Below are 18,676 nucleotides of genomic sequence, written 5' to 3'. Positions count from 1 at the left end.
TTGATTTGTCCAATTTCCATTTTATTTTTAAAATTTCATTTTTGGGCTGGGTGAGGTGGCTCATGCCTGTAATACCTGCATTCTGGGAGGCCGGGGTGGGAGGATCACTTGAGCCCAGGAGCTCGAGACCAGCCTGGGCAACATAGGGAGATCTCGTTTCTACAAAAAATTTAGAAACTAGCTGAGCATGGTGGTGAACACTTGTGGTCCCAGCTACTCAGGAGGATCAGTTCAAGCCAGGAGGTTGAGGTTGCAGTGAGCCATTACCATGCCACTGCACTGCAGCCTGGGTGACAGGGTGAGGCCCTGTTTCAAGAAACAAACAAAAGATCATTTCCCTATGAAAATAGCAGCCACCTTTACCAATTTCTTTGCTTTGGCTAATCACTTAGTAGGAGTCAGAGCAAAATTGTCCGTTAGAAATGCAAAATATAAATTACTTTAATATCAAATTTTCTTTTTTTTTTTTGAGACAGAGCCTCACTCTGTTGCCCGGCTGGAGTGCAGTGGCGTGATCCCGGCTCACTGCAACCTCCACCTCCCAGGTTCAAGCTATTGTCCTGCCTCAGCCTCCCGAGTAGCTGGGCACCTGCCGTCACGCTCACCTAATTTTTGTATTTTTAGTAGTGATGGGCTTTCTCCATGTTGGCCAGGATGGTCTCGCTCTCTTGACCTCGAGATCTGCCTGCCTTGGCCTCCCAAAGTGTTGGGATTACAGGCATGAGCCATCAATTTTCCTTCAAATATCAAAAGTCTAATTGAAGAATGTTCAAAATTTTGTCGATAATACTTATATCTAGTTGAGATTTGGTCCCAATATATTTAAATAATTGAACAATTCTATTCTCTTCTCTATAGAGCTCTGGGACCATGTTTATTACCATGGCAACCAGTGTGAAATATCCAACAGAGGTAGGCAGAGATCATTCTTTTACTTAAATACAATAATAAAGTGAATTGAAAACTAAGGCATTTAAAGCACCTGTACAATTTATTCTGAAATTAATATTCTCTCTGAAGCATTTAAACAGGAATTTTAGAAAGGTTTTGAAATGAGAGACTCATCCCAAATCACTTTTGTATTGTTTTAACCTTTCCTTCTAGATTAATCGTTCTCATGATCTGCTATTGGTATGAAAAGGAATGCTTTCTCTTTGGTATGGACAATAATAGAAAGCCTCCTGTAATCTTATTAGTCAAATTATTTAGCGAGCGTATGGCAAGAGTGGTCTTTAAAAGACACAATTGCATGGTTACAGAGCACATTGACATTGGCAAAGAATACTTATGGAAAGAGAATGACCAAAATAACACATGTACCCTGGAAAAACCTGCCACTTTGCACAATAATTACAATTCAACAAGCGGACATACACCTTCCTTAGCATTGGGTCACCAAAAAACACATGATTCATTATGGTTTCTTCTACATTTCCTTATTTTTCTCTTCCTATGAAATTTAAGAACTACTGAATGAGCTGCACGGTCCTTAAACTGGGCAATACGTTTTAAAGGAAACATTTTGACCCTTCCTGTATTGTTAACCCAGCTAGCGTTAGCTGAAATCAGAGATCATGGGTTCTACTGAAGGCAACTTAGGCTAAATGTATTCGTAAATACATTTAGGATGCTTTTTGAATTCAGTGCTTTCTCAGATGTTCTGTGGAATGGTGAGAAAAAATTAAAATGTCAGAGAAAGAAAAACTGCCAACCAGAGAGGAAATGATTTTAACATCTCCTGGATCATCTAGAGAAGGATTGGGCATGCAAGAATTTTCAGCTGTGCAGATTGTTCCGCTATAATCAAGCCCCCAAAAAACTGAGGAAGGAAAATTTGTAATAGATGACTAACCATGCATGAGTGACTTGCAACATATGTATACGATGCTATTTTTTCCTTATTTATTCACATTCAGCATTTATTTAATACCTACTATTTTTGAAACTATTTAAATATTTAAGCATTGGTGACACATCTATGAAGGGTCTATTTCGATATGAGTAACGTTCTACATATATAGAGACACAAATGGCTACACTCAACTTATTTCCAAAAGATTTGAAAGATAATTATATATTGATAAATAGATATATACATATGTATCACAGACATACATATTTCTGCCTTCCTAGGAATAGGCAATAGAGGCAATTGTGGCAGATAAATCATTAGCAATACCAGGAATAATAAAATAAGTATGGGGAATGACAAATTTGTGAAATCCATTATTTATAACATGGCAATAAAGAAATCATGCTGTATTATTACCAAACACAAACAATAACTGACTTAAATGTGACTTTAATGAAATAGCAATTAATACAGTTCCATAGAATAGGCGTCATAATGGCTAGGCCATTTTTATTTGCAATTACTTTTCAGGAATGTTTTCATATGTAAATATAAATAAGTGTATTGTATGCCGTAGAGAGAGTTGAAAAAACGTTAACATCATTAAAAAAATGCTCTCAATTATTTTAATTCTCTTGTAATATTGATTATATAGTAGACAATGTATGCATATGGAAAATTTCAAACTAATTATTTCACTGGTAAGTAACAGCAGCATTAATACTAGTTATCCATTATTTATACTATTTCTAAACTATAAAAAGTCTACAATGCTGAGTAATAATAGTAGAGTCTCATGGTTTATTATCAGACTAAATTTATCTTTTGCAGATGGAACAAACTGCATTAAACAAGAAGGCAAATACCTTTATTTTGGCAATGCAATGTTTAGAATTTTTTTCTTCCAAAATTATCATCAAAGTAGACCATATATTTAGAGAATAATCTGTGTCCTTCATCCTCTCAGAGGAGACAACCAGAAGGAACAGATTGCAGTGTGGGAGACAGCACAGGCATGAAGAGTTACTTCCTAACTGCAAGTTAATAATTGTGCTTTGTGGTTTGACAGGCCAATGATAGGTTTAGATAAGAAAACCATTCCTGTCCTTAAAAATCAAAGTTTCTGTAGTAACATACTGCATATGGGTCCTATAAAATCATTTTCTACACAAAGTCATCTAATTCAAGATCTGTCCTATTTTATTGAGATAAGAAATTATTAAAATGTGAAGCTCTAAAAATAGTGGCTTATAATTGAGAGGCTAATTCTCTCTTAATTATAGGTATGCTACAGTGGCACTATAATTAGGGATGATCAGTAACTCCAAAATGATTCAGACTTTATCATTCACTCTGTACAAGGATGTGCATGGGTTCCATAAACAGAAAACTGCAGAAAATGAAGACATAGACTAATTTTCCTCACATCTCTTGGTGGTTACAAGATTGTTCTCCATTTACTCTCTCTTTCAAGCAAAACAAAGTAAATATTTCATGAATGTTTCGTTTAATGATCATCACTGAAGGAAAGTATAGATTTTAAATTAGAAAATCTGCAGCTTAAATTGAACTTCTACAACAATTACATACTCACTGACTTTACTAAAGTAACATTAATATAATATGGTTTGCTATTATTTACCTGAAATCTGAAAATATCTTAGACTTTAATGGAAAGAAAAACATCATGTCAGTACAAAACAGATCCCTAACTATTAAATAAAATATTCATCTTATAAATTTATATGAAGTGCTTTTATCTCAATAAGAATATATTTTTATGAAACAATTAACATTGAGACAAAAGACTAGGAGTTCCAAATTCTGAATTCTATTTTAGAATTGGCCATTAATTTCTAAATGGTCTCAACTTATTTTTTATCTTTCAGTTAGTTATTATTTGAAATTTAGACAATGACCTAACTTCTCAAATCCATGTCTGCGATGCTAAATCCAAATCTCTGGCTATGACGAAAACCAGCCGTTGACTTGATAAACTCAGTGATAGTATAAAATTTAACAATAATATAACTAATAAAATTCCTAGTTGTAAAAGAGTATAAAAAGGAAAAAGCTATCACTAAAGGCAAATTAAGCCACATTACAAAACATGAAGATAAATGTTAGAACTTTAAAGATTAGCAAGTGGTAAAAGTGTATTATTGCATGTGTAATCAGCTATTTTACTGGGCCTTGGCTCCAAAAGTAAGCATAATCAATGGGCAGAGAACAAAGTAAGCAATACATGTTTTCAGCCTGGCTTTAGCCCACTTCACCCATAACCCTTTCCTGGTAGTCTGGGCACCATAATAATCAGTCTGTCAGCTTTCACTCTGTTCTGTATCTACCTTACACAGAAGCCCCAGAATTCCTTAGGACCAAAGGAAAGTTGAGAGAGGATGAACCCAAGACCTGTGGTGAATGTTAATTTTAGGAATAGAAACAAGAATTCCCCTTGCCACATTTTTCCACAGAAAGTCAGCAATTCAACCACACTACAGCCAATAGACATACTGCAGTTGATCCTACGATTTAAGGAAACAATATTAATGAAAATCAAATATTTTGTCTTTAACACATCTCTAAATTGGCTTCATTTTGTTCAATATTTTATATAACATTCTATGAAAAAAGTTATTGACTCAAAGGGAATCTGTTATTCAATTTCCCTATACTAATTCAGTAACTCTGTGTGAAAGGTATGATACTGGATGGATACAGTTGGAAAGCCATAGTATCCTAGAAAACATTTTGAGAACCAGAAGCAAAAATAATATTTTCCTTACTATTATCATCATGGCATCCAATTATCAAATATTATTGTAATACAGTTAGCAAAATTGCTCAAAATTACTCATGAACTAGCAACATTTTTATTTAATTCAACTTGAAGAAACAAAACTTTTATATACATAATTTCCCAAATTGCAACCGTGTCATATATTTCAATGAAATAATTAACATATAAAGTTCCTATTCTCTTTGGTGATGCATGCTGTTTTGTTGGCTTCTCTTTTTTGTTACAAACAGAATAATGTGATTTTAAACAAGTTTGAGCCCACACTCTTCTTTCTCTAGATAAGGAGACGCTCACTACAACATTATATGCACTGAGACCTAGCCAATGTCATTTCATCAACAGTTCCTTTTGGAGATAGTTTGAGAGGAACTGTGAGGACTTGCTTGGGTTTCAACCGTGTCTCTAGCATTACACAAACAAGTGTGGATGTAACCAAGAACAGAGCATGAAGGCAGTGAAATAAATCCAGAGATTTTGCTGCACGAGGAAAAATAGTGTATGGAAAGAACCCTGGCTAGGAGGAAAAGACCTCAGCATACTTATTAGTTGCATGAATGTGATCAAATACCCCAAAATATCTGAGCTTCTGTTTAATAACGCACAAATATCAAACAAAAATCATTGCCCTGACTATCAGACAGAAATATTGTTAGATTAAAAGAGGTAATGGATAAGAAACTTCTTTGGGGAGCTATACTGATAGATAGAAGTCATCAATTTGCCTAACTATCCAACATCACTTCTCTATTACTCTAGGGAAGAAAAGCTCCACAACCTTATAAAACCTCCACAATTGCATATTGGAACAAATGGGCTCCATGAGGTTAGTGCACTGAAACAAAAGAGTAGCAACATTCTTTTCCCAAACTCAACTAGCTTTCTTATCTTGTCTACTAGGGAATGTGAATACACTGGCCATACAATTCTGGCACCTTGGTGATTAAGACACGTGTTTCTATGATTGACTCAGTGAAGATATACTGAAAAGCTTTGTGAATGTGAATGTGTAGTAGTGAAAAGTAGCTGACACTACTACTGTCCAAACAAGGTAATAACTGAAACTCTCCATAGATGCATGCTCAACTGGAAGAGAGAGTCTGAAAATAATTAAGATTATTTTAATCAACATAAGTAGCACCAAGCAAATCCTGTTATAACAGGCATCCGCATCATTCTCATAGATCTCGTTTACTTCAAGAGGGAGCACCTTATTTTTCCAAATAAGATAAAAGCAAGCTACACTGCATACAAATATTAAAAATGCTTTCAAATGCACTTCTAATTGAGGAACATACATTTTTAAACAGAGTATTCATACACATATTGCATATATGTTTAGAAATGATAATACATTGTCATTAGTAAGAAATCTACATTACAAGATTCATTCTAAAATCTGCATTAAAGTAAAAAAAGCTGCTGATGGTCCACATTTTTGCGCTTATATTGAGGTACCTAATTAATTCATCAAGGTCCTGGACTCTTCACATACACCCAAGTTACTATCTGTTATTAGCCGTGGTTCTACCACCCCCACTCCCAGAACCCTTTCTCCCATAGTATCTTCAGCTGAAGTGAAGTTATTCAGAAAAGAGATCAGAGGTAATGTAGCATGAGATAGTCTTCAAATTTTGATGGCCATTTGAAGGTCCTAATCCTAATTCCGGAATAAGTTGCACTAGATTTCACTGAAACTCAGATATATTCGAAGATATTTGTAGATTATCAGAGACCATTATATGTCACATATATTGGCTTCAGACCTAAGTTAATCAGCTGCATTTAAACATTTTCATAGAAAGAGTTGTTTTATACACACAATAGTAGAAAGAAAGAAAATTATGCCAACATCAGGTCCTTGGGCTTATCCTATAAACAGAGCATAAGAACAAAAGTTAAAAGAAAAAAGTAACCTACATCTAATAGACACAGTATAAATATACTACGTATTTTAAAAGTTAGGAAGTGGAGGGCCTTTGTTGGCTTTTCCTTGGAAGCTTTGCACAGAAAATTCAGAATCGACACATGAACATAGTCTGTTTCCTCACACATAATTAACATAATTGGTTTGAATGTGAGTTTTTCAGTTATAAACTAGGTAAGATACATGCAGTCATATTTATTTAAAATCAAATAAAAATAAGGTGTTTTGCTGAAAGCATAATAATCTAAACTTAACTACTATACTTTGCTTCAATTTTGTTCCAAAAGGACAATCAATTTTTGTAAAACAGATTTCATTGCAACATTGTGGTTTTTCTCCTAAGGAGTTAGGAATCAGAAACTAGAGCTGGACCGAAGTATCGGGATAGGGAAGGGTCAGAAACAGAGACAAAGTCAAGAACAGAAATAGAATTAGGGTTGCTTTCACATAGTACCTTGGAATTGACTATGGGAGGGAAACAAAGTTTAAATAGGTTAAATTTCAGGAACAAAATCATAAACTACAAAGCAGAATCTCTTACCCTGAAAAACTCTTTAGTGGAGCCAGAGTCTAATGTTCCATAAGCAATTTCTGTTTGCTTAGAAAGATCCTCAGCACTTTCGATGGGAGACACCATCCTCTCTACAGTCAGGAAGGCAGCTAAGTTAGCCGTGTAGGAGGAGATTATGATCAGGGTAAAGAACCACCACACACCTCCAACAATGCGCCCAGAGAGGGATCTAATAACAAGTATGAAATGGATTTGTAAAGTGAAATGAATGACCTAGTAAAAAAACAAGTTAGCAGTATTATGCAAATATTGACTTACAGGGGAATATTTAATTTTATATTTTTCAATGTACCTACTAGTTAATGAAACTGGAAATCATTAAACATTTTGGGCAAGGAGTACAGAGTAGCTAAATTTAATAACATACACACAGGTCAAAACTTCTGATTTCTGGAATACTTTCATAATTGTAATGCCCAAATAGTTTATGACATGAATCCCATAAGATAGCAATTTCAAGAAATTTACAAATACTCATAAAAGTTTATCCACTCATGATGTAAGTAAACATAAACAAGAGAATGTAATATCACCAGCAAACCACATAACAACATTTATGAACAAAATCAAAAATTAAAAAAAGCATACTCCACAGATGTAACTTTAAACACCAAAGAAACCCTCCCTTTAATTCAATCAGTGAATTTCCAAAACAAAAAAGGCCTCAAATTTTGTTAATTTTGTGTATGTAAAACATAGGTATTAGATACAGTACAGGAGAGAAAAATGAGGAAAAAATAATGCTACAAGCAGAGATACCGCACAAAATATAACTATTAATGAATAAAAATCAGATGGCTTCAGAGTACGGATGGGTATGACCCTGTTCCTTTATGTGTCCTGCTCAAAGAAAAATAAAACTCAAAGAAAATAAATTAGACATTTAAAAGTTTGTGAAGACATAAATTTCTAGTTTGATGTATAATAAAATAACAATATTTTTCTGACTACAAATTCTTACATAAAATAGTTTTTAAAAGCTTAATAGATACCCAATAATCTACTTTAAAACCCAAAGTAGAGGAATACAGGTATAGAGATATAGAAAAAGATATATACTGTATTGTTTTGAAAGATTTGATGGGATTCTGCATGTAACTAAGAATTTAAGTGATATTGACAAACCAATAAAACTAACCGTTTCTCTGTTGTCAATAACTCTACTATGTCTAACAATTAGACTTGCTGGTGTGAACAAGTGATATTTCTAAAAATTTAGATCATGATTGGCAATTTATGATCTAAAGTTTCTGACAATTAACAGTAACAAATAAATCTTTTGATGAAACATATTCTAGATCAAACACTTGGGAAATATTTGTAGAATAAACCACTCAAGCAGTTAAGAAAGGAGAGAAGCTAACTTAAATGAAAAGTTTTTTGATATAAAAACATCAGTTGCTAAAATAAAGGAGATAGAGAAAGAAAAATAGCAAGAAATAACAAAAAGAATATAATTAAGGGACTTTATCACAAAGTCTGTATGAAATACAAAAAAATAAATATGAAAGGATGGAAAAAGTTAAACACTTCTCACATATATTCTGAAAAGGATATTAAATATATTTTACATTTGAAAAATGCCTTATGTAGACACAATCACTCTCAAAATGTTCACTATTTATCCAATATCAATGGGAAGTATAGTTATATGACACATATCATATATTTAAGAGCGCAGATTCAGTACCTGCCTGCTCAAATCCCTTAAAACAAAAGCTGATTACATGGTAATTGCTTTTGACTCTACATATTGCGTATTAATTTATGACACGTTTAAGAATCATTTTTGTGTCATTCTATTCAAGTTGTAAAAATTAAGGAAATTTAGATGTAAGTTGTCCTCTATTCCAGTCCTTATATCAGATTTAATATGTCAACTGATTTAAAATGTACATGATATCTAAAAATTTTTATTGGACTTATAAATAATTCAAAGGTGAAAAGTACTTCAACTATTTATTATTTACTTTTAAGTATTTTTAAAGTATCAATTCATGTTTCTCAAAGAGTTCCTGAGAAATTATGCAGAGAAGGAAATTCAATATTATTTTATGGTGACAGACAAAAATTACTTCTACAATTAAAAGTAAAACTTTTGCCCATCAGCACTAAAGGAATAAAGAAATGTGCATATGCTCTTATTTCTTTTTAATCTCTACTAAATCATTTTTTAAATGATACACGTTTTTATATTCATTTGATTCCTTTAGGGTCATTGAGGACAATCCAGAAGCAAACAGGACAATAAAAATAACCTTTACAGCATATTGCTCTCATAATTTCTGTGATTCTATTCTTCATGAGACCATGTCTTATAGTTAAGATATTCTAAACTTAATTTCAGACAAATGAGAAGTCACTTAATTTAATAAATAACTCTAGATTACAACTTAAATGTGTCCTATTAACATTAATAATATAGTTTCATATCATATTTTACTTGGAAAAGAATCATAATTTTTTTAATATTTAAAGACATTTCTAAAGTGATCTGTGGATGTCATGCTTTTTAAAAATGATAATAAGCTACTGTATTCTTCTCAACTAGGGTAACCATCATTGCATTCTTAAAAAAGATAGTTTTGTTCATTAAAAATCATTAACTTTTCCAATGTATTATGTTGAATTTTAAAATTCATATATAGCATAAGTGAAAGATATGTACCTCAAATGTTTTAATAAAATAAATGTGTATCAAATACATCCTGAATGAAAAAATACCAATCAATAACAAGGATAAATATGCTATCTAAAAATCTGTTTATCCTACCAGGAAATAAAAGTTACTACATGTGAAATTGTAGTGTCATGACTCATGAATGAAATCAAAAGCACAGAAAAAACATCTTAATTTAGATGCAGCCTTGATGAAAAGGAGAAGTCATCTATATGTCATGGTTGACTCTGGGATAATATAGATTGCTGATATGCCTTGTGCTCCAGTCCCTGTGTACAAATAGGTTTCCCACTCCTTGACAAACACTGGATACCTAAACAACTACCTGCAGTGCCATCATGCCCAGGCACAGGCATCTACTGGAACCCAGGCCAGACTGGGCTGACACGTCCTACTTCATAATGAACCCACATACACTTCTCCCTACTATCCAAAAGGCATAGCACGGGATATTATTGCCTTACATTTCAGAACTAGGGTAACATACTTCATTGTCCTTCTTACCAAAGGGAGAACCACTTCTTTATCATTTTATGGGTCAGAATGTTCTCTGAGACCCCAATTTGGTTAGTATTTGCCTCCAAATTATTAGAAACTTCTCTGTATATCTTTAACTTAGATCAAATAAACTAAATACATAGATGATAAAACTATGAATCTTATATATTTTGTCAGAGATAAAAAATGTGTGTATATATATATATATATACACACATATGTCATGCTGTGCAAATTCCATTGGCATATTTCTAATTCACTGAAGTCCCACAGGGAAGTCACAGGGAATCTGGTCGAACTGAAATTTTTAAAATCTGTATAATTCATAAAAATGTAATTTTTTTTTATCATTCCCACTATAATTACCTACTATCAGAGAAGTAAGCTACTGATAATTTCTGGCTACATGATGTATTTCCTTTATCTTACTCGGTGAAATATACTAAAAAGATTACAAAAGATGCAAATCTTTGAGCTTCTCATACAGTTTTCTTAAATTAATCACTTGTTATTCTCAAAAGTGATTTTAAAAATTTACAATATAATAAAATTGTATCATGAAAGGCACCCGCTCCACTAGTTATTAAGATATCCTGTAAAATTGAAGAAGGGTAATAGAGCCCAAATTAAAATGCGCCAGTAGAGTGATAATCATTTTGACTTTAAATGTGAATCACACTAGAAAAATCATGATTTATTCCTCTGAAGAGCCAAACATGGCTATCATTCTTATTCATACGTGCAACATGAATAAAATCAATGGGTACTTTGTGGTAGATTCATTATAATTAGGCATTCTAGTGCAGGGATTTAACATATCATAATGAGATTAAAGGTAGGTGAGTTTATTCCATGTGTGTGTGTATTACCATTCGATATTGACAGGTTTTTTAATTAATGATTAGTCCCTTCCAGGCATTTGTGGGTAGTTGAAAATATGCTATTATATTAATCCAGCAACCTCACCTAGAAAAAAAATAAATTTTATAATATCTCTCCCATACCATTTCCATGAGCTAATGATGGGAAAATAAAAGAGATGAGATGTGTGCCAACGAAGTTTTATCTAACAAGGTGTTACTTTGCAGTTAATAAATAATGTTGCCCATTTTCCCATATACAGGTCTGTGGATCAACACACAGATGACTGTAAAATGAGAATATGCAGCAAAAACACGGTACCCCTCCAAGAAGGCATGGAATGATAGGAACCTTATGCATTTTATAGCCTCTCCATGGTGTGTATAATTTCACCAGAGAAATAGATGAGCAACATTCAAAGAACATTGTTCAAATATTTCACAGACTTATGCCGAAGCTAAGAGGATGTCCTTCAAGAGTCTTAAACTGCTTGGACAGGAAGTCGGCAGCTGGTAACTTCTTTAGGGTGAATCCATAAACACCATGAATGTCCACTTGAGACCTAAAATGCACAAAGTTGAAGCAGGTGAGTAACCAACCTTGGCGAAATATCGCATCCTTGCTGCATAAAGGCACCCAAGGAAAACCAGAGACTATTAAAAATCCCAAATTCATTAGTTGATTCACTACTTTGTGTTTCTCTTCCATCTTCAAACTCCTCAGTGTGCCACTCGTAGGGGCTAAATCTGCTGACCAGGAATAAAACTACACTGACCCCAATGTAGGCAAAAACAATGCACATCCAGATCTCATAGGCTAAAGGATCAAGAAAGGAAAACACTCCTGGTTTGGACTTCTGAGGCTTCTTGATCATGATAGATATCCCGAGGCTCATGAAGGGCTTTGAGAAGTCAATCACCTCTTCTCTCACAAGGGTAATAGTTAATGGAGCAATTGCAATATCAGCTTTCTGTAAGGGAAAAAAAGGGAAGTAATAGTACCTGGAGTCATGGTGAAAAAGGAATCGTGGTTATGTCACTGGATCAAAGAAAAAGGAGAGGAAATCAGAAAAATGACAATAATTTTTTCCTTGGTATAGTCCCAGTAACGGATAAACAAAAAGGAATTATTCCCTGAATGCCCCTCCTCTTTATGAATACACAGTATACCCAGCTGGCTTGACTATGATCATTACACATCTGCACTGCATCCATGCATTTGCAGCCTTTTGACAATACATATGGCCCATATGCTTCAAGAGAGATGAAATGCTTGTCTCAGTTAATCTACATGTCTACTTCTGGCTTCAAACTTAATCTTTCAGATGTTCACAAATCAACAAGATAATGTTTCTAGAGTAATGTGGGAAATCAACAACCTCAGATATAGATACTTCACAGGGAGAGGAAGCAGTCTGTCAACAACAATTCAAATTGAATGACTTTATCTATAAGAAGAGCTATACTTACCCCATATACAAGTTCTCCAACCATCCCATTCCAAATTTTCGTGTCTGCATCCCTGGCCCCATACTTGCCATCACCAACAATCGTCAACTTGTACTTGAACCCACAATGTTTGGCGATTTCTGCAGCCAGGTCAACACAGTAGCCCTCATAGCGCTCATTGCCTTCAAGCATTTCATGATTTTTCTTCATCATAACATACGGAGATTCCTATATGAAAAGACTTTGCTTTAGCTGACTAAAATATCTGTGTTAATTATGTACTCTCATTGAATCAAATCTTCTGGTTTAATTATTACCCGTTAGCCAGAGTGAATGAAGAATATAGATGGTGAACACACAACAGTAGAGGAATAATTTAAGCATAATGCTTCCCCCCAGAAAGCCTTGGAATGTCTATCACTATAATTCATTAAGATGGCTTGTACGCAAGCATACTGAGTTAACAAGATACTCAAAACCACAAACTCTTTGTATGTTCTCTAGCCATGTTAGTCACTACTAGGACTTAGAGCAAAATATTACTGCTCAACACCTATTTTATTCAAGTTTGGATTCACCACACCCTTATCCTTGATTAGGGTTAGGCCAATCCCAAAACCAGCATTCACCCAAAACCCTGTGTCACTGCTGTCCCAAAGATAAGGTTCATGTGGAAATCAGGTTCATGGTCAGTGATACACAAACTGTAAGGATCATTGTCATGATGATGTACTGATTCTACCCCCGCAGGCTTCAGGTCTCACTTCATCTGTGAGATACAATATCCTAGAATGATGCTACAAGGATAGCTAGAGAGTAGCTTCCCCCTGTAAACATAAGAAAAAGGAAGCAAGAAAAAATGAATCAACACAGTCCAATATTCTCCATTGGAAAGTGGCACTGAGGATATTTGGGGTCTCAATGAGATAGTTCCTCTCAATGGCATGATAAAGGCAAAAATCCTCAAATGTCTAATTTGCACTTATCAAGAGATTTTCAATTGCCTACTAATGTTTTAATTCAAATCCCTTATCAATCTATCTGTATCTGCTCTCAATATTGTTAGGAGAATAAATCACACCAATTTACAACTTCACTGCTAAGCCCATTTTTTTTTTTTGTAAAAGAAAATACAACAAAATAGTTTGTCACAAAATTCTGTCCTATAACGAACACCGTTTTCTCCATTTCGTTTCACCAACAGCTTGTCATGCTGATCCACATCTCTCTTCCATCTATCCAAAGCCTGGGTGTTGAAGATCCAGTTCAATTTTTCCTTATTCATTCAATATGCATTTATTGTGTACTAGCTATGTGCCAACCAGTGCTGAAATTTGGAGTAAAAACAAGGGAAATAATCCTTATCTTTAACAAGATCATCTTTCATTAGATAGAATAAAGACAACTCGACATCATCATGAAATCATGTAACAAAGGGAAAGAAAGAATTTACACAGTATCGGGTGGGAATGGAAAGGTGAATAACTCGCAGAAATATGAGGAACACTCTTCAAGACATTCCCCAGTTGTTCACCGATGTAAGCACCAGGTTAGGAATTATCTGTGTAAACTGTAGCGTTCCTTAAAGAAAATGGGGAACATTTTCAATGCTTTAGCTAGATCTTGTGTATTCCTTTTAACAGAGTAAATATGCAATAAATGATTAAAACATTGCAAAAGAAGCAAAACAGATATTATTCTCCTAAAATATAAATAGCTACTCCTGCAGATATTAGCCATAAGAAAATACAAAGTAAAACATGACATATGTAGCAAATTACCAAAATTGTGGTGACAACAACAGTCTTATTCTCAAGCCCAGAGGTGTCATTTCCAGAAGGGAGCTCAGTAAGAGTAACAACCATTTTGTCCACTTCACTCCAGTAGCCAATCTGGAAAAGGTTACAGCAGACAGATGTATGGATAAATGACTTGTCTATTAGCAATGCTTTTAATTATTTTCAAAGCCATGTCTGAATCTGAAATTAGACCCACATTTACTGGACTTGTTCTAAATAGAAATGTCTTTTATATATGTGAATCTAACAGGAATAAAAGGAAGTATAAAAAAAGTCCTAAAAATGACTTGTCTCTTCATATTCACTTTTTGTATTTTCTAAGAGTAATTGTTTGGGAGTGGTCATATAGAAATGTAATTAAAATCCAAATAATGACATTTTAGCCTAAACAGCTAAAAGGCTGATGTTGAATTGAACAGTTACATGTGTATTTGCACTAGCTACTTTTTGTCTTCTGAACCATAAACCTTCAACAATAATTCTTTCTCTTTTCATTAAAGACTTCCCCTTCAGTCTAAAAAATTAAAGTTCAACAGCTCTACCTATAATTATTTTTAAAATTACAATTCAATGTTACTTACCAGAAATAAACAGGCTTTAGGAAAAAAAACTTCAAAATATATCTGTTTCTGGAAGTCGTTAAACTCTATGTGAATACACATCTCCAGAATTCTCTGGAAGGGTGAACTCATAGGCTAGCTAACTCACCTCCTCACATAGAACTGCCTTTAAATCACTAAGGATTTACCTTCCGGGGCCCATTAGTTTTGAGCTCCATGATGTTAATTGTATAGTTTATTCTTTTTCCATTCTGGTCAAACTTTATATTTCCTGAGAGACCTTCAACCTGAACCTAATGAAGAAATGGGAAAGCAGCAGAGTTATATATTTACTTCAACCAAACATATACACTGTACAGATTACTTTAACCAGCTGAAGTCAAGAAAACTACATCAATAAGGTTTGTTTCTCTCTTCAACCCACCTTTGTGTTGTTAGAAAAGAACATTGCCTGTATATTAGACACAAGGAATAAGACAAGGATGACTAATTTAGCAGGAAGAAAACATTAATGGCCATATTAAGTCACGTTAATGATTATTTTGAGTAACTGACCTGTTTGAGGGCCCTTTCTATTTCTACACCTTGTCCCCAGGGCACTGCTGGGTTCGCCAGACAGTCTCCTGCATTCCCCCTTCGGGAGATTTCAATTCTTTGCTTCCTTAGGTTGCGGAAGGCTTCAGTCATCACTTGAACGGCATCATAGGTCAGAGCAGAAGTATACTGCAAAGGATCACACACATTTCATAAGAACGGGAGAAAATTCAGAAACTCACTGCACCCCAGCAATCAAGACTGCAGTTGCTCAGCACACAATACCATTTAAAAGTCCAAGAATTTAAACACAATTTCTGCATCTAGAAACCTAAGAATCGAAGAGAAGCATTACAAAACATGGGGACTATGAAATGTGCTCTTGACTCTAAACATTTTCTATTATGTTAATATCTCAGCTGTTTCAGGTGAGACCTTTTCATAATAATTGTGTCAATGTTTATTTTTCTTTTTTTTTTGTAACCTGCTTCTTGTTACAGCCTCACTTTATAGCCTGCTATGGTGATATACAAAACTATAAGACTAACAGTTAATATTTCTTTACAGTCCAATGAGAAATTCATTTGTCAATGCAGAAGGAATCTGGATTACTTTCAGGATTCTTAGTCTCTAATTCAACCCTGGTCATGCTCACACTGATCTGCAGTGGTTTTAGGGGTGTCTACTTAGGCTCCCCTAGGCGATTCTGGTAATCAAGTAGAAGAACCACAAAACTTCATAATTTCTATGCCCCCATGCCTCCATGCTTCAGTAGTATATGATAACATTGGTTCCAAACTTATGGTATTCAGATCCCAGTGGGACAGCAGAATTATTACAGGTTCTAGGGCCAAGCCCTAGGTACATGTGTACCAGGCATTGTCAGTGTCTAGATAAGTAGTAGTATGTGCATGTATCTATACTACCATTTGCCAAATGGATGATGCTGTCAGTTAATGATTAACTACATTTTGACATTAAAGTTTTACTGAATGTTGAGAAAATTTCTGTCATTGTTTTTCAATCTGTAGGTACTAAAAGTATGGCGAAGCTTGGGAGAAAAAAAATGCAATACTGTACCATACTGACTTTGTGACATGCTAAATTCTTGATCACCAATCCAAAACAGGCACTCAGCATTCCCAAATAATTCTACTCAGTTCTTTAGTATTTCAGGTCTTTCACTCTCAAAAATGATAACTTCATCTTTGTCTTCTCCAAATACCCAGACCTCCACACATTTCTCTTTCTCTAAATTCCACTGAAAACCTTGCCTTCCTTGTCATGGAAAAAAGATAAGCCATCTAACAGGAAAACCACTAAGCTCCCCATACTCTGTTGTTCACCTGAGACGACGATACAGGACATCTACTTAAGAAAAGACTTCTTGAACCAAATAAGAAATATCACATCAAGATATATCTGCTTCGCTTGTATGTTTGTTTCTATTCTAAAGGAAAAAAATTGATTAATTTGTTTTTATACAGTGATAAGTTTATTGCCAAGATAATTCTTACAATAATGTCTAGGTCTCTGAAAAAGAAATGTAAGCTAAATTGAATAAGTCAAATATTTTAAAATATTGCAGTTTGTATGGAAATTATGATCATAGCAAAAAGCAAACATTTTTGACTTAGCTTGCTCACATTACTAAGGGAAAGCTATAAAGCCATCTACTAAATGTGTTTGAGGTCTACAAATGTTGGTTAACTACATTAAAAAAATATGATTAGCTTGAAAGAATTGAAAGCATTCAGATCCACGTAGCATATTATGAATATGATTCAGAGCACGCACACATTAAGAGTAAAAATCCTTTCAACCTTTTTCAAATGCTCAAAACTAATCAAGTCTTAAGCCTATTACCATTTTAAATTAAAAGTCACAATCATAGAAACACAATTCTGGGTTGAGAGAATATCAACAGCTTCTGTTTCCAGAGTTCCTTTTTGCTTATGTTCTGCATGTATGGCTCATTTATTTTTCTAAACAAATATGTTCACATTTTTTGATTGGATAGTTAAATATTTCAGTTTTATTCTACCATTCATTAAACTAGATGTAAATTAATTTGAAAGGAGCATGATGGCAATGTAACTATCTCCTTTGAAAACAAATGCTTCATCTCTGCCCCTGTGTTTATGTTCTGTGAAATCCCTCAGCTGAGTTGGAAATTTATATTTCAGTGGAGGACCATTTTGCTTTGCAGCGCTATATCACAATCACGTCATAGCCACACATTAAGAAGAAATCAGGGAAATCGTTTTTACAGTCCATTTTCCAAATGTGCTTTTTACTTTGCTTTAAATGTATATTTATTGAGACTTATTTGTCAAAAATAAAATGAAATATGCATTTTAGACATGTTTGTTATGCCCAATAGTCATCAGCCAAACCAATCAATAATACATTACTGTAATCTCTGATACCAGAAAACAGTATTCTAACACCAAAAAAGGGGAGAATGAAAAAAAGTTCTGTGTATAGCTCAAATTTAATGAACATAAAAGAGGATAAATAGGCTACAGTATAAATTTTCATGGGTTATCACAATGACGGGCACCTTTTTCTAAACATAGTATCTACATCATAATAAAATTTTGAAAAAATATATTCAAAGAAAAAGTACTAAAATTTAAGTACTATTAAAGTGTGACGATATTTCCCATGAATGGCGACTTTCAGAAATTTTCTTTAACACTTGAATTTAGTTGACTATAGTTTAGAAAGCATTGCATTTAGCATCAGAAGACAAGGCTCAAGCCCAGATTTTATTATTTACTGTTCTGTTGCCTCGGGCAAGTGAACTAAAGTATTATTGTCTAAGGTTGTTTAGTAAAATAAGGAGAGCAATGCTTCTTCTGTCTATGTTACAAGAGCATTGAAAAGGAAGGTAGGGAAAAATATTCATGTTTACCTAGTTCTCTTTGTGACAAGCCTGAGGTAGACAGTTTCCCAATAAGTCTAAAAAACCCTATGCCACCACTGTTTTTATTCCAATTCTATAGGTGAAGATTCCAAGTTATAAACTTTCATTTTACCCAGCTTCACAAAAAATGTGTGGCAAAAGTGGATTTGAATCCAGATCTCTGTGATTCCGAGGTAATTATGATGACCAATGGCCCTGGTTTTCCTCGATTGTCACAATT

At 34.0% G+C, this 18,676-nt stretch overlaps 1 protein-coding gene across 5 annotated transcripts in view; it reads right to left on the bottom strand.

Annotated features, from left to right (window-relative positions):
* The window catches only part of GRIA2 (glutamate ionotropic receptor AMPA type subunit 2), a 146,804-nt gene that overhangs the window by 19,216 nt on the left and 108,912 nt on the right, over positions 1 to 18,676 (bottom strand). For all 5 annotated transcript variants that reach the window (XR_008678770.2, XM_019025664.4, XM_004040560.5 and 2 more), the window contains exons 7-12: positions 15,549 to 15,716; positions 15,182 to 15,286; positions 14,416 to 14,526; positions 12,656 to 12,862; positions 11,786 to 12,156; positions 7,118 to 7,316 (exon numbers count right to left, since the gene is read on the bottom strand). Coding sequence is in view for 4 of the 5 variants with exons in the window: in XM_019025664.4 (XP_018881209.1) it covers positions 7,118 to 7,316; positions 11,786 to 12,156; positions 12,656 to 12,862; positions 14,416 to 14,526; positions 15,182 to 15,286; positions 15,549 to 15,716 (1,161 nt within the window). In the remaining variant the exon portion in view is untranslated. The remainder of the gene's footprint in view (positions 1 to 7,117; positions 7,317 to 11,785; positions 12,157 to 12,655; positions 12,863 to 14,415; positions 14,527 to 15,181; positions 15,287 to 15,548; positions 15,717 to 18,676) is intronic.

The sequence above is a fragment of the Gorilla gorilla genome, chromosome 3 (genome assembly GCF_029281585.2).
Source record: "Gorilla gorilla gorilla isolate KB3781 chromosome 3, NHGRI_mGorGor1-v2.1_pri, whole genome shotgun sequence".
NCBI classification, from domain to species: Eukaryota; Metazoa; Chordata; class Mammalia; order Primates; family Hominidae; genus Gorilla; species Gorilla gorilla.
This window is presented reverse-complemented; position numbering and strand designations above follow the sequence as displayed.